Source organism: Macaca thibetana, chromosome 2 (genome assembly GCF_024542745.1).
Source record: "Macaca thibetana thibetana isolate TM-01 chromosome 2, ASM2454274v1, whole genome shotgun sequence".
Lineage (NCBI taxonomy): Eukaryota > Metazoa > Chordata > Mammalia > Primates > Cercopithecidae > Macaca > Macaca thibetana.
This window is the reverse complement of record NC_065579.1, coordinates 51,687,813-51,705,370: the sequence shown is the minus strand read 5'-3', so window position 1 is coordinate 51,705,370 and position 17,558 is coordinate 51,687,813. Positions and strand designations below refer to the sequence as shown.

The window sequence follows — 17,558 nt, the reverse complement described above, 5'->3', positions numbered from 1 at the left end:
GGTCCAGACTTATGATTTATTAGAAAAAAATAAATATTAAAATTTTTTAAAACTATAAATCACCTGAAAACATAAGTCAAAATACATGCTAAAAGTTTAATCTTACTAAAATAGTAATTTTAACTCCAGATTCTCTAGATAAAGAAAAAGAAAAAAATATTGACCGAGAATTTGTGGTGATGTTTTCTGTGGTGGATGAAAATTTCAGCTGGTACCTAGAAGACAACATTCAAGCCTACTGCTTAGAACCAGAGAAAGTTGACAAAGACAACGAAGACTTCCAGGAGAGTAACAGAATGCATTGTAAGATTATAGAAGACATGTTAACTTTACTTTTTTTCCCCTTAATCCATTAATTCTGCTAAGCTTATTCCCTCATATAAGTAAGTACTGCGTGTCTAGTCTGTGGTCCTTATAACAAAGCATATTGGATGTGCAATTTGATATTCAGCCAAGTAAGTCAAAATAAAAATTCTAAGCCAGGTAAAGCCAGAGGCACCAAACTTGTTTCCCAAACTGGTAAGGATAAAACATCAATTATGGTTTAATGCATATGTATGTGACATTAATACATTTATTTATCCACTAGACTCATTCTAAAAATTATTTGAGGCAGTTCCAAATTATTGAACTAAATACTTAAAACTACATTATATTTTAAAGCATCTAACTATATTTAAGAAAATAGTTCAAACCACGAGTTCTGAAAGGTATTCATTCTACATACTATGTTGCCCTCACTGGGCCCCCTAGTCTGCATCATTCTTTTCTACATTTCAGTTCACTTTACTTTTCTAGAAATGCTTTTTTTTTTACAGTTTAGACTTTTTCTTAATTCTCAGACACAAAATAATGAGCTTAGTAAGATTATCTATTTCTCATAATTTGCATGAGAAACAGAATCCCTTAACAACAACTAGACCAATAAGTAGAGATTTTTGTTTGTTTGTGTTTAACTTCTTCAAAATAACCTGTACTCAGAAACCGAGAGCACAAAAATAACTATACTACCAAAGTAGAAAAAGAAACTAATTAACAAAGTACAGATTTTGTTTCTAACTTTTACTTTTACCTGGGTGGAAGGTCCTCTTTCCATACTTTAATCCTATCTCTGTTGTGTACCAACAAAAATAGTTGCTATAAAAAGATACTCAAAATTCTAGCCTGAGCAGGTTTGATTTGGTACCAGTGTCACATGTGGTAAACTCAGGATTCTTCCCAGAACTAATTTCCACTTTGGAAATGTTTAGGGCCACCCAGTTTGAACAATGACCATAAGTTTCTTCTGAGTGTTTCAGGCCACCTTGCATATGAACTTTTAGGTCTTTGTGGCTCTGTCCCTGCTGTCCTTCTTTATTTTTTCCCTCCTTCATATCTCTTCCAATCTTAAAAATTTTGTCTGGCAATCTTTTAAAAAAGCTATTCTTATGTTCTTTTTACAAAAGAAATTTATGGTAGAAAATTGGAAAATTTCTGATAAGCAAAAACATCCATACTACTACTCTACCAACATGATTAATAACTCATTGAATACTAATCTTCAATCTTTTTTCTATTAATTCTATGTGTGTGTTTTGTTTATATGTATGTATATATGCACACATCTGTATTTACACACACATACACACAATGTGTATAGTTTATAACAAAGACAGCAAGTAGGTTTTATCTTCAGTATTGTGTTCATCTGTTACTATGGTATTGATAAGAATCCTCAGGCTGAATTCAGTTCCAAAATGAAAGAGTGCTGTGATTGATTAGCAATGTCTGACATGAGTATAGGAGGGAGGAATACCAGCATGTGTGCCAGATATTTTCCATTCCAAATTGATTCTATTTATATAGAGGTAACTCTCACTATCTCAAGCATTAATGATTATTAGTCACAAACTCTGCTCTTGACTTACAGCTGTGAATGGATACACTTTTGGAAGTCTCCCAGGACTCTCCATGTGTGCTGAAGACAGAGTAAAATGGTACCTTTTTGGTATGGGTAATGAAGTTGATGTGCACGCAGCTTTCTTTCACGGGCAAGTATTGACCAACAAGAACTACCGTATTGATACAATCAACCTCTTTCCTGCTACCCTGTTTGATGCTTATATGGTGGCCCAGAACCCTGGAGAATGGATGCTCAGCTGTCAGAATCTAAACCATCTGAAAGGTAGGATATCTTTATCTGAAATTAGCAGTCAGCTGAAAAAGGTGGTTACTGGGAATCAGAATATAAAAGCTAAATATCTTTGAAATAATCTGAGCGTTGAACTGGCATCTTAGTGTTATTCCTATGATAGTATATATAAAATAATGTAATAAAAAAGACTGTAAGACAAGAATATTATAAAGTAATGAAATCTGAAAATATATTAGTTTTTGGAAAGAACAACTGGCCCTGAAAGTATAGTACTATATATACTTACTCAACTTTGTAAAATATACAGTGTTGTAAAATCCAGAAAAATTGTATGTGGCAGTGGAAAGTACCCTGTTTTTCGACTTATTTCCATCAAGTATAATTAACTTCGTTCTTTATTTGAGCCTGGCCATCCCCTAGTTTAACTCGATAAATTCTTCCTTTATCTCTTTAACTTAGGCAATAAAGACATTCCTTGTTCTTGAAAAATATTAGTTTTTAATATTGGTCTACTGAATAAATTAAGTTTAACATAGGAGTTCGGATACTTTACTTTGACCTGCAAATATAATTGCTTTTATCAAATATGCTCTGGGCCACAGAAGGCCCAGCACAGCAGATGCACAACCATCTTGTACAAGAGAGCTGTAATACATGCTCATTTGGTACCTCCTCCTCCACCCAATACAACCCCTTAAAATACATCAAAGCCTCTCTTCTCTGCATATCTACAGATTTGTTCTTTTTCTCTCATCAAAAGAACTACCAAGTGAAACCCCACAGAAACTGGTACCATATTTTAAAAACACATATGCTTAATATCTCTATGCTGTATGTACATAAAAAACAAAGTATGTCTGTTTTAAACTTGAGTTTTCCATCACGAATTTATTTACAGCTGTTTGCCCTCCTTTATAGTACTGTTTCTATCTGTCTATTCCTTCAATTTCTACTTGTCATCACCCGAGCAGTGTTTACAGGGCAATAGGAGAAACATTGGCTCCATTAATCAATGCCTCTTTCTGTTTCATTTCAGCTGGTTTGCAAGCTTTTTTCCAGGTCCAGGAGTGTAACAAGTCTTCATCAAAGGGTAATACCCATGGGAAGCATGTTAGACACTACTACATTGCCGCTGAGGAAATCATCTGGAACTATGCTCCCTCTGGTATAGACATCTTCACCAAAGAAAACTTAACAGCACCTGGAAGGTAATTCACAAAAAGAGTACTATTTCAAAATATGCTCTCCCCTACACAAAGGAACTACAAAAGGTTAATTCAGCAATTACAATTTTAATTGGTATCTGATATTGAGTAACTAGACTGCTAAATATTTATTAAGGTATTGGGTGTAAGAGTCTGAGTTTGAGAACTATGAGTTTTGAGTCCGTGAAAAAAATTGGGTTCAAAAGATATCAAATGCTTGACAAAGTCCTAAGAAAACACTGAATACAATTAGATAAATCAATTAATTTGCTTTCCATTTCAGAAAACATGACACTGTACAATTCAGCAGCATGAAGTACATTTACAGTGCTATATAGCCATCACAACTATCCACTTCCAGAACGTTTATCATCCCAAATAGAAACTCTGAACCCTTTAACAGTAACAACCTTCTTCCTCTCTTTCTCCACTCCCTGACAAGCTCGATTCTACTTTCTGTCTCTATGAGTTTTCCTATTCTAGGCAACTCATGCAAGTGGAATCATACGATATTGGTTCCTTTGTGTCTTTTATATCACTTAGCATAATGTTTTAAGATTTGTTCATGTTGTAGCATGCATCAGAATTTCATTCCTCTTTAAGGCTGAATAATGCTTCATTGTATGTATATACCACATTCTGTTCATTCATTCATCTGTTGATAAACATTTGGGTTGTTTCCATCTTTTGGCTATTGTGACTAATGTTGCTATGAACAATTGTTATACAAATATCACTGTTCAAGACTCTGCTTTTAATTCTTTTGCATATCCAGCTAGAAGTGGAATCCCTGGATCATATGGTAATTCTATTTTTAATTTTTTGAGGAACCACATTACTGTTTTCCATAGTAACTGCACCATTTTACAGGATCATCAGCAATGTGCAGGGGTTCCAATTTCTTCACATTCTTATCAACACTTTCTCTCTTTTTTTTTTTTTAAATTAATAGCCATCCTAATGAGCATGAGTGATATTTCATAGTGGTTTTGATTTGCATTTCCTTAATGACTAGTAATGTTGAGGATCTTTTCATGTACTTTTTAGTCATTTGTGTATCTTCTTCAGAGAAATATCTATTTAAGTCCTTCAGCCATTTTTGAAGTGGGGTTTTTTGTTGTTGTTGACCTGTAGGAGTTCCTTATATATTCAGGGTATTAATTCCTTATCAGTTATTTGCAAATGTTTTCTGGCATTTTATGGGTTGTCTTTCACTTTCTTGATAGTGTCCTTTAATGTACAGAAGCTACTCTTTGTACATGTCTGAATGACTTCCACGGCCTCCCAGCCATTCTTTCTGTTTGTCTTCCTTTCCTACTATCGATTTTTTACAAAGCAGTACTGTGATCTTTCAAAAACGTCAATGAGATGATGCCACTCCCCTGCTCCAAGTCTTTACTCATATATCACTTCCTCAGAGAATCCCTGTTTGCCATCCATATTAAAAATACCCTCCTTGGAAAGGTTAAGTAATTCATCCAACATCACACAATAAATGGATAGCTAGGCCTCGCTCAGCCCAGACCTGTGACTCCTGAAGCAGAGATGTCAGTCCCAGGCTACACTGACACCTACATGTGATTACTCCTAAAGCTGCATCTCCAACTCAGAAGGCTTTTGTGAATTTCAGATTTGCATTTCAAACTTTAGCTTAGTGACATCCCCACTTGGATGAGGCTGTTCAAACTTCTCTCCTCATCAAGTACTGCCTCATTTTATAGAAACTATCTCTGAAAGCTATCTACTTTCTTTGCCAATACCTATGAACTTATCTCTGCCTCTTACTGAGATTAGAAAAGCAGGCTCCTGACTGGTCTCCCTACTGCAATCTTCTATTTTCCAATGCATTCTCCAAACAGCTACCAGAGGGATCCTCCTAAAATGCTAATCCTGGATGCTTAAATCTTTCAAATGCTTCTCACTGCCCTGGGATGGGCTGAAACCTTAACTAGGTCCTCCTGCCTATCTCCCATCTATCTAAGCCTCATTCTTCACTCCTCTGCCCTGCCCTGCATGCTATGCTTCTGCCATATTTTCTAGAACATGGCACACTCGCTGTTTTCTCTAAGCCTTCTCATAGGCAGTTTCTTCTTTGTATACACCAGCCCTAGTCTCCGCACTACACACACACTTCATCTTGCTAACTCTACTCCCCCTTTAGATACTTTTAAGTAATCACTTCCTCTGGAACATCTTTGTGGCCTCTTCGCTGCACTTTTCCCCAACCTCAAAGAAATGCTCCATAACACCCTGTGTTTATTACACTGTATTATATTGATGGGTTCTGGACTGTCTTCTCTGCTAGATGTAAGGTTCATGTGGATAGGGATGAGTCCACCTTGCTTATGATTAAGTCATCAACACGTAGCAAGATTCCCAGCAAAGAGCAGGTGTTTGATGCAGTTGTCAAATGAAAGAAATGATGAATGAGGTGGCTTTGTGCAAGTCAAATAATTACCTTTCTGAAATTTAATTTCTTCATTTGCAAAATAGGGAGAATAATACCAACTTTGTGGTGATGTCACGTGAGTTTCAGCTAATAAACAAAAGCTCCTGGCCGGGTGCGGTGGCTCACACCTGTCATTCTAGCACTTTGGAAGGCCAAAGCGGGTGGATCACTTGAGGCCAGGAGTGCAAGACCAGCCTGGCCAACATCCCAAAGCCCCATCTCTATTAAAAACCAAAAAATTAGCTGGGCATGGTGGCATACGCCTGTAATCCCAGTTATTTAGGAGGTTGAGGTATGAGAATCACTTGAACCAGAAAGGCAGAGGTTGCAGTGAGCCAAGATCGCACCGCTGCACTCCAGCTTGGGCAAGAAAGGGTGACTCTGCTTAAAAAACAATAAATAAATAAATAAATAAATAAATAAATAAATAAATAAATGTTCCTGAGCAGCTGGCCAGTGCTAATACACAACAAAGAGTAGCCACTGTGGGCCAGGCGCAGTGGCTCATGCCTATAATCCCAGCACTTTGCAACGCCGAGGCGGGCGGATCACGAGGTCAGGTGATCGACACCATCCTGGCTAACACGGTGAAACCCCGTCTCTACTAAAAATACAAAAAAGTAGCTGGGCACGGTGTCACATGCCTGTAGTCCCAGCTACTCAGGAGGCTGAGGCAGGAGAATCACTTGAACCTGGGAGGCAGAGGTTGCAGTGAGCTGAGATAGTGCCACTGAACTCCAGGCTGGGCGACAGAGCAAGACTCCCTCTCAAAAAAAAAAAAAAAAAAAAAAAAAAAGAGTAGCCACTGTGTTTTTAAACATTTCACAATTTGATAAAAAGAGTCTATGGTAGAATCCTTTGTCAAGGGATTGACAGGGGCCCTTTTGAAAATTTTCTCTTCACTTGAAAAAATAAACATCCTCCATGATTCTCTACTTCTTAACTGACCATCCTTCTATGAGTGGCCTGGAACTGTCTGCTTTGTTTGAGTAACTGGTACGGATTGCTCTAAATCATGGATAATATTCATCTCTAAGCACTGGTCAGAATTTTTCTCTTAAATTAGCACCTTAAGTGAATACCTGCTTTCTGTTCTACTTCAACCCCAGCATTAAACATTTTTTTCCCCCGGCAGTGACTCAGCGGTGTTTTTTGAACAAGGGACCACAAGAATTGGAGGCTCTTATAAAAAGCTGGTTTATCGTGAGTACACAGATGCCTCCTTCACAAATCGAAAGGAGAGAGGCCCTGAAGAAGAGCATCTTGGCATCCTGGGTGAGTCCCTGCAGAATATTTATGGCTGGTATATGCTTCCCGTGGGCTAAATCAACCTCAGAAAGAATAGTAACGTCAGGACCTACTGCATGATTTCTATGTGTAAAGTAGGTGTGTGGAAGATAAAACAATAAAATGCAGCAGCTAATTACTTTTCCAAATGTAAATTATCAATAGTAAATTCTCATCATTAAAAGCCCTACTGACGGCTGGGAGTGGTAGCTCACGCCTGTAATCTCAGCATTTTGGGAGGCCAAGGAGGGCAGATCACTTGGGTCAGGAGTTTGAGACCAGCTTGGACAACATGGCGAAACCCCATCTTTACTAAAAATACAAAAATTAGCAGGGCGTGGTGGCAGGTACCTGTAATCCCAGTATCTCGTGCCTCTATGCTGAGGCATGAGAATTACTTGAATCCGGGAGGCAGAGGTTGCAGTGAGTCAAGATCCTGCCACTGCACTCCAGCCTGGGAGACAGAACAAGACTACATCTTAAAAAAAAAAAAGAAACAAACAAACAAACACACGCGCGCACACACACACACACACACACAAACACAAACACCCATGCTGACCTGACTTCCAATGGTTATTTTTTTTCTTCAAAGAGGAAGGAGAATTGTGTGTTGTGTGTTTATGTGACTTGGTTTAAATAGATAACTAAGTTGTGAGCCTCCGCACTTAAAGATATGTTCCCTTAGAAATAAAATCCAGGCTAGGGCCGGATGCCGTGGCTCACGCCTGTAATCTCAGCACTTTGGGAGGCCGAGGTGGGCAGATCACAAGGTCAGGAGATCAAGACCACCCTGGCTAACACGGTGAAACCCCATCTCTACTAAAAATGCAAAAAATGAGCCGGGCGTGGTGGCAGGCGCCTGTAGTCCCAGCTACTGGGGAGGCTGAGTGAGGCAGGATAATGGCGTGAACCCGGGAGGTGGAGCTTGCAGTGAGCCGAGATCCTGCCACCGCACTCCAGCCTGGGTGACAGAGCGAGACCCCGTCTCAATAAATAAATAAATAAGTAAATAAATAAATAAAACCCAGGCTATAATGAGACAAGCAGGATCTGTCCTAGAGCCCTCTGCAGGCTGCCCCTAGGCAGAGTCCAGAGACCTGTTCTCGCCAAGGCACTCAGGCAGAAAAGCCTAGTGGGTGAGCAAACAGAGTATGGATTCAGATTGTCCTGGCTCTTCACTTTTATTTTTCTAGCAGTGACTCATCAGAGGTATAGTACTTTTTGAACAAGGTATTACAAGAATTGGAGGCTCTTATAAAAAGCCGTTTTTTGGTGAGTACCCAATGCATACATTAGCTGCGTGACCTTTGAAAGTTACTGAACTTGGCCGGGCGCAGTGGCTCACGCCTATATTCCCAGCATTTTGGGAGGCCGAGGAGGGCAGATCACTTAGGTCAGGAGTTCGAGACCAGCCTGGCCAACACGGCGAAACCCCATCTCTACTAAAAAAAAAAAAAAAAAAAAAAAAAAAAAGCACAAAAATTAGAAGGGCATGGTGGCGAGCGCCTGTAATCCCAGCTACTTGGGAGGCTGAGACAGAAGAATCGCTTGAACTTGGGAGGCAGAGGTTGCAGTTAGCGGAGATCATGGCACTGCACTCCAGCCTAGGCAACAGAATGATACTCCCTCTCAAAATAAAGAAAAAAGAAAAAAGAAAATTACTGTCTGTCCCTGCTCCCTTCTGTAAAATGGGAACAATAGTTACTAAAGTTGGTATAGGGATTAAATGAGTTACTAGACATAAACACTCAGAAAAACAGGAAGCTCTCAATAAATGTCATTTTGTATATTACATAAAATATTTATGTAAAATATATATTTTTATTCTATAATTGGTAATCATTAATTTTGGTCATGGAAAATCCAAAACAGTGTTATCCTTCACATCCAAAACAATTCAACTTACCTGCTTTGGGTGGTCAAAGTTTATAGCACCTAACTCTTGGTACAAATGACACACCTCTGGCCAACAGAAGATTAGGCTGAGGAGTGTCAACATTCTGAATAGTTTTTGTAGATGTGTAAACTTACTAACTGGCTTGTACAAAAATGATAATCAATTTCATTAATCTGAAGTTGATTAAAAAGCCCTTCTCTCCTTCCATCCTCTACATATCAGATTGATTATGGATTTTTCAAAAACCAAGCTTTCCATTCACCACAAATAAGCATGTTGCTCCTAGTAGTTCTTGCCAGAGAACACAGTCAAAGAAGATAACTATCTTATACATTCTGCATGTTATATACCAAGGAAGGATAATAATTCTCTCTTTGTTCCCAGGTCCTGTCATTTGGGCAGAGGTGGGAGACACCATCAGAGTAACATTCCATAACAAAGGAGCATACCCCCTCAGTATGGAGCCGATTGGGGTGAGATTCAATAAGAACAACGAAGGCACATACTATTCCTCACATTACAACCCCCAGAGCGGAAGTGAGTACAGCACTGTAACAAATCAACAATGTTTAATAACCCACTGTACTGGTCACTTACAGTGTCCTGCAAAAACTGAAGGCAGGAACTCCCAAGGAAACTGCTCATATATCATTTCTAGGCATCATGCCAGGAAACAAATAAACCCCTTCTCCTACCTCCAACTGGTTTATGGAATTTTGTCCTGCCTTAATTGGATGATTATTGACAATCCTGAGAGTAATTTAGTTGGGTTGTATCAATTATACATTTCTGGAGTACTCTGGGTGATTTTTAATTTTTAAAACAGTTCTTATAAGACTGTACCATGTTAACTTTAGAATATCTGAAGAATTTAGAAAGGTGTAGCCCAAAATATTATCTATAGTTCTATAAACAATCACTCATATTTTTATATAATTCTTCCACTTTCATCTGTATACATATAATATATATTTTAAATATGGTTGAGATCATAGCAAATAAATGTTATTTTAATTTCATAATCAGAGTTTGTTCTTTTAGCATTGCAAGGGTTTTAGAAACATAATTTAAATGATATAAAATATTTCATCATGTGGATTTTTTCACTATTTTTACATATCAAGAAGGACCAGTGAAGACTGGAGACTTTGCTACCACTTGCAGTATGACTGTGAGCAGGTTATTCAATCTTTCTGGCTTCAGTTCTCTCGAGTGTAAATCTGAGAGATTTAAATAGGATCACCTGCAAAGTTCCTTTCAGTTCTACAATTATTTTCAGTTCCATTTTATTCAATAGACAATGCATTGATTACACTGTATTGCCAGGCATTGTTCTAGCTGATAGAAATATAGAGTCAGCACCTGCCTTCAAGAAAGTTAAGCTCTGTTCGAGAGAAATACACACAAAATAACATGAAAGGTGCTAGGGACATTCCCGGAAGATGTGTGAGCACAAAGAGGGACACCAATCCCAGAAGGTTTAGAAGAGTCTGTCTGGATGCAGTCACATCAGTCTGTTATCTGACACCAGAGCATAAGTGGGATTCCATTCCAATTTATAACAAAGAACTCAAAAGTGGGTTATTCTAGACTAAACTTAGTCTACTTTGTGGCTCAAATGACCATATTAGAAAGCACACTTCACCTCTCTACTGTGACCTTTCTCACAGGTGTGCCTCCTTCAGCCTCCCATGTGGCACCCACAGAAACATTCACCTATGAATGGACTGTCCCCGAAGAAGTAGGACCCACTTATGCAGATCCTGTGTGTCTAGCTAAGATGTATTATTCTGCTGTGGATCCCACTAAAGATATATTCACTGGGCTTATTGGGCCAATGAAAATATGCAGGAAAGGAAGTTTACATGCAAATGGGAGACAGGTAAGTGCAACTGGGGGAAAAAAAATTGTTCAATCTCTTTGAAAATGATCCTTTGACAGAAATAGAAATATCTAACTTCATCATTATCTCCAAAAATACTTTAGTATATACCTTTAAAAGATAAGGACTTCTTTAAAAATGCCCACAATGATCACACCTTAAAATAATAACCACACACATCATAACTCTTTAAAGTTATCAAATAGCCAATCAATGTTCACATTTCTCCAATTGACTTATTAGGTCTGTTGTTTGGATCAGTATCCAAACAATTACACATATTACAATCAATTTATATGTTTCCTAGGATTGTTTACTTGCAGTTTTTCTGTTGCAAGAGTCATCGGTCTGGTAGAAGTTTCCCATGTCTTGATTTTATTTATTTTATCGTATGGTATCATTTAACACAGGGGTCCCCAACACCCCCCCACACACACACCCATGGGCCACACAGAAGGAGGTGAGCCTATTAGGTGTCTGTTAGGAACTGGGTTGCACAGCAGGAAGTGAGCAGCAGGTAAGCAAGCATTATCGCCTGAGCTCTGCCTCCTGTCACATCAGTGGTGGCACTAGATTCTCATACGAGCGCAAACCCTATTGTGAACTATGCATGTGAGGGATCTAGGTTGCACGTTCCTTATCAGAATCTATGCCTGATGATCTGAGGTAGAATAGTTTCACCCAGAAACCACTCCCCTTTCCCAGCGTTTTGTAGAAAAATTGTCTTCCGTGAAACCGGTCCCTGGTGCCAAAAATGTTGGCGGTCGCTAAAACATGGTTCTTTCTCTCTGCTTCTATTTCCTACAACTAGTAGTTAGATCTAAAAGTTTGATCTAATTCAGATTTCTTTTTTTTTTTCTTTCAAGACTGCTTCAAATGTGGTACTGGGCACTTCCATCAGGGAGTACATAATTTGTAGTTGGCCCTTAACTGGAGATGTTATCAGCACTGATGATGGTTTCCTAGATTCATAAACTAATCAGGGTTGCATAATGGTAATATTCTAATTCCATCTTCCTTTCTTTATTAGCTGGCATACTTCTCTATAAACAGAAACGTCTTAATGAATTATTTGGTTACCCTGAGGTACACAGTATACAGAAAGGGTATGACAAATACTTGATTCATTCCTTGTATTTACAAGTTTTCAAATTAATCACTCTCCTCTAGCATTCTTCAAAAGCCTCTAAATAATTTTTTTACTTTTAAGTAGTATTGTGCACTCACGGATTTAAGCATATTTGGTGTGTTACGATTCACTGCCATTATTCCTACTGACGTTCAAAGTATCCTTTTTGATACCGAAGGACTTGTTCAGGTTGATTCCTTTATTTTTACATCATAGTAGTCTGAAGATTCTTTGCTTTCTAGTATAATGAGACACCAGCTTAATTTTGCACATTTTCTGAGCCAGAACTGGAACCATTTGTTCCCAAAAGCCCTGTTTTTTGTTTGTTTGTTTGTTTTTTTGGTGAGGAATCATTTTTGGAACCACAATGTGGGCACTAGAGCTGCTTGTTGCTATTGGGCAAACAAATGTTTTGGGGCCTTTTCAGTGGAAGAACATGGGAAAAGACTTTTCAGATGAATTCATCATGATTTCATACTAATACTTTCTATTCAAATTTGAGTCTACAGATTTTTTGGTTTGTTATTGACTGCATCAATCTTATATTTGTATCTGCCTTAAACTGCACTGAAAAATCTTATTTTTTTAATGACACCAACATATTCACTTGATTCATCTTATAACACACATACAACAGTCTCAGAATCACAATTACAACACTACAATCAAAAATATGATTACTAAAAACAGTTTAAGATTTGTTTGCCAATCTTTTTGTCCTTAGGGTAGATCCTACTAGAGGTTTTTAGCCAAATTACATATTTAAAGTCACCTGGAATAGTTCTTCTCTACATAGTTTTGCCATCACTGGATATACGGGTTAATTCATTATACTCCTCTGTTTCAGCAACTGCTTTTAAAACTGTAATATTATTTTATGTAAAATATTCATAACTCACTATAGTAAACTTATTTATTTATTTTTTTGCTTTATAGTTTATTTATTTTTTTGAGACGGAGTCTCGCTCTGTCACCCAGGCTGGAGTGCATTGGCAGGATCTCAGCTCACTGCAAGCTCCGCTTCCCGGGTTCACACTATTCTCCTGCCTCAGCCTCCAGACTAGCTGGGACTACAGGCGCCCGCCACCACACCCGGCTAATTTTTTTTTTGTATTTTCCGCCCGCCTCAGCCTATCCTTCCATTTTTAAATAAACAAATGTGTGTGTATTCATATCTTTGCTTTTTTCACTTCACAATAGAATCTGAACATCTCTTCATAGTATTGTATGGAAATATTGCTCATTCCTCATTTCTTTGCATAGTATATATTACTCTGATGTGTGGACATGCTACAGTTTATACAATCAGTCCCTTATTTGACAAGTGTTTGGGTTGCTTCTAGTCTTTGCCTTCACAAATACAAAATAATGTACAGCTTTGTTAGCCTTGTTCACGTCTCTTTGTATTTTTGCCAGCATACCTTTGTGATAAATTCCTAAAAATTGTATTGTTGGAACAAAAGGTAAATGCTTATACAGTTTTGTGAAATATTGCCAAATCCCCCTCTGTAGTTGTGCCAGTTTGTATTTCCAGAAGTTACAAGTGAGATTATCTGTGTTTCCACAGCATTATTACAAACTATATTGTCAAATTTGGGGATTTGCACAAATCTGATAGGAAATAAATGGTACAGTCAAAGAGTGGATCCTATTTATCTTTTTCTATATGGCTATCCAGTTATCCACAAAAAAGCTAAACTTTCCCGCATTGATTGAAATGCTGCCTTTATCATCTACTAAAATATTTATACATAAGTGAGTCTATTTCTAGATTTTCTATGCTGTTCTGCTGGTCTTTATCTATTCATGCACCGATACTATACTGCTTTAATTGGAGGGCCCTTTAGTATGTTTAATGGCTATAGCTATGTCTCATTTCTCTTCTTTTCCTTCATTTTAATGACTAATTTTGCTTACTTATTCTTTCTACTGAACCTTAGAAAAACTTACCTAGATCCAGAAAAAGGCTTGATAGTGTTTTATTGGGATTGTTTCAAACGATATAAGTAGGGAGAACAGACATAATTATGAAGTTGAGTCATCCTACATAAGAATGCATGTCTTTCCATTTGTTCAAGTCTACATTTGTGTTTTTCAAGAGTATTTTATATTTCCTCTTATATGGATCTTGGATATTTTTTTAAGATTACGCCGAGATGTTTTATTTTTATTTGGCCTTTGTAAATGGTAATACGATCACTTAAAATTTTAAATATGTGGCTGGGTGCGGTTGTTCACACCTGTAACCCCAGCACTTTAGGAGGCTGAGGCCAGTGGATCACTTGAGGTCAAGAGTTTGAGACCAGACTGGTCAACATGGTGAAACCCTGTCTCTACTACAATCACAAAAATTAGCCAGGCGTGCTGGCACATGTCTGTAATCCCAGCTACTCAGGAGGCTGAGGCACGAGAACTGCTTGAACCCGGGAGGCGGAGGTTGCTGTGAGCAGAGATCGCGTCACTGCACTCTAGCATGGGGGACAAAGCCAGACTCTGTTTTGAAAAAAAAAAAAAAATTTTTAAATATGTAACTGAAAAAGAAAAAAAGGTTTTCTACTTTTAGATTCCTATTCTTGATTTTGTGCTTACTTTGGAAGGAATAAAACAAGACTAATATTTATTAAACTCTCTCCAGGTACCGTCACACATATTACCTTATTTAACCTTTGCAACAACACAAGAGGCTATGTATTTTTATGCTCATTTTGTAGACAAAGAACTGATGCTCAATGAGTTGAGATTTAAAATGAGATTTACCTTCTGCATATTTCATTATCTTCATTTTGCAAATGAAGAAATCACAACACAGGAAGGCCTACAGAGGCATCAGAAGTCCTCATCCTGGTTTTCTCAGTTACTAGTCATGTGGCTACAGATTAGTTATTTAGTATTTCTCATGTCCATCTGAATCATCAGTAAAATGGAGATGAAACCTGCCCTGCTGACGCATCTTGACGGGTTGCATTCTTTCTTTTTGAAAGAAACAAATGGAATGAATATAGGTTAAAGCCCTGGGCAAGCTAAAATATATTAAGCTGACAAGGAACGGTTATCTTGTCTAAATGCATACAACACAATGTGAAGTCAATCAATTTCTAAAGCAAGTTCCTGACCTTTATAACTATTATTTTTTTTAAAAAAATCAGTTTAATATGAAAGTATTTCATAAACACTTTTAAAATTATGAAAATATACGGAAGTAAAAGAAAATAGTCTCAACACAAAAAAGGGATCACAATTGCATATATTGTTTGCAATTTGCTTTATACACTTAAAATATTATGACTCTCTTTCTATATCATTAAAAAAACTTCATCATTATTCTGAATGACTGCAAAGTATTTCATGATATGAATGCACCATAATTTATTCAGTCAGTTCCCTATTGTCAGACATTTAGATGGTTTGCAATTTTTTACAGTTATGAACCGTGTGTATTTGGCATACTATTTTTTGTTTTAACTAAAGAGTAGGATATGTCCATTTTTTCTTCATGGGAACAAATCTTGGGACTTAAATTTCTAGGTTACAGGCTAGGCACAACTTATGTGCTTGTCAAACTGCTCTTCATAAAGTAGTATTTTTCAAACTGCAGATCATGACCCATTTAGTCGGTTGTAACTAGCAAGTAGAATTTTTTGAAGTATCAAGTGGGAAAGAAGAGACAATGTCAATGTATACCACATACAGTAAGTACAAGTAAGTGTTAAGGAAATTTCTTTTCTGGTGTGTGTGTGTGTGTGTGTGTGTGTGTGTATAGGATCACAACATGAAATGTACTTCTTATGTGGTTGCAATAGAAAAGTTTGAGAATCACTGCGTAAAGTGTAGGAGAGAGGCTGTTCTCTGCCGTTTTACTAATACTTAGTTTTACATTTTTACAAACAGCATAGGTGAATTACTGCACCTCATTCTCATTTAAATTTATAGTTTAATAATGTTTTTTGACCATTTGTACTGCTTTTGTCAATTTCTTGGTGATGGCAGATATTCATTTTCAATTATTAATCCATAAAATATCTACATATTAAGTCATATTATATATATATGTGTGTATATACTACATACATATTACCTTTGTTACGTATAATGCAGGTCTTTTTCTTTTTTGTGTTTTTTCATATTCCATTATTGCTTACAGTTGAGTGTTTTTATTTTTTGTTTGCCTATGACGATATAGCTGTTTTCAGTGTTGCATAGCCAAATTATCAATTCTTTTATTTTTTTTTGCCTTTTGTATCATACTTAGAAAATTATTTTCTATTCTATAGGTAAGTAAATATTCATCTACATTTTGGTCAGTATCTTAAAATTCTACTTGTAACACATTTTGAGTTTGGCGAGTAGAGCTCTAAGGCTCTAAGTTTACCTTTTCTAAACAACTATTAGATTATCTGAGCATTATATATTAACCAATCTATTCTTTACTCACTGATTTGAAGTGTCACCTTTATCACGTTGTAAATCTTGAATATATCTGGATGATTTTTCTAGGTTTCCTAGTTTACCGTGTGACCTATCTGTACCCTACCTGTACCACATTGTTTTTATTATTATAGCTTGTAAAGTTTTAAATACATGATAGAACATGTTCATCCATTACTGAAAAGAATTATTTTCCCTTTTATTCTTAGATGCCCTCACGTGCACATTCTTCTAGATCAATGTTAATAAAATTTTGTTAAACTAAAAAACTGCCATTGGTAGTTTTTATTATTATTACATTAAATGAATAGCTTTAGTTGGAGAGAATTCATCTCTTGGCTATAATTCATCTCTTAGCTATAGTTAGTCTTTCACTCAGGAGCCCTTTAATTCAAGTTGTTTTTTTAAATTATTCAGTAAATTCTTAGTCTTTTTCATATTTGTCCTGCATGTTTCTTATCGAATTCCTATTTTTTAAATATTATGCATTACATGGTATTTTCTAATTGCATATTGTCATTATAGAAATAGCTGTTAGTTGCTTAACATTTATTTTGGAGCTGGACATCTAAATATTCATTTCTTAGTTCAAGTAATTTCCAACTGATTCATATAGGTTCTATATTATCTACAAATAATGCTAATTCTCTTTGCCAGTATTTCAAATTTGTCCTATGTTCTTGCCTTATTATGATGGGTAGAATATTACAAATAATATTAAACAATAGTGGTAATAGCCAGTAGCCTTGTTTTGTGTCTGATCTTAATGAGAACATCTCTATTTATTTTACCACTAAGTATGAATTGGCTAGTGGTTGTGCTTTATTCTACTTCTAGTTTACACAGAGTGTTTTTAAAACAAATCACTTGTTTAAAAAACAAATCACTTGAGCTGCTCAAAAAACATCCTGTGCTAGGCACAGAATTCACTGGTAAATAAGACAAGTAAGTTTCCTGCTCTGACAGGTTTTTATTCTAGTGTATATGGGAGGAAGGAGGGGGATGGGAGGAAAGGAGATGAAGATAAGCAAACAAAAGAAAATGAAATAGATAACCTCAGAAAGTGACAAGTTCTGTTAAAAAAAAATAGGGTAATGAGATAGTGAACAGAAATTCTAGTTCAGATAATGTGGAGATAATATTTAAT

At 36.7% G+C, this 17,558-nt stretch overlaps 1 protein-coding gene across 6 annotated transcripts in view; it reads left to right on the top strand.

The window, feature by feature from the left end:
• The window catches only part of CP (ceruloplasmin), a 59,275-nt gene that overhangs the window by 12,895 nt on the left and 28,822 nt on the right, over nt 1-17,558 (top strand). For all 6 annotated transcript variants that reach the window (XR_007723104.1, XM_050778208.1, XM_050778207.1 and 3 more), the window contains exons 4-9: nt 130-303; nt 1,910-2,164; nt 3,171-3,342; nt 6,924-7,063; nt 9,360-9,512; nt 10,646-10,857. Coding sequence is in view for 5 of the 6 variants with exons in the window: in XM_050778208.1 (XP_050634165.1) it covers nt 130-303; nt 1,910-2,164; nt 3,171-3,342; nt 6,924-7,063; nt 9,360-9,512; nt 10,646-10,857 (1,106 nt within the window). In the remaining variant the exon portion in view is untranslated. The remainder of the gene's footprint in view (nt 1-129; nt 304-1,909; nt 2,165-3,170; nt 3,343-6,923; nt 7,064-9,359; nt 9,513-10,645; nt 10,858-17,558) is intronic.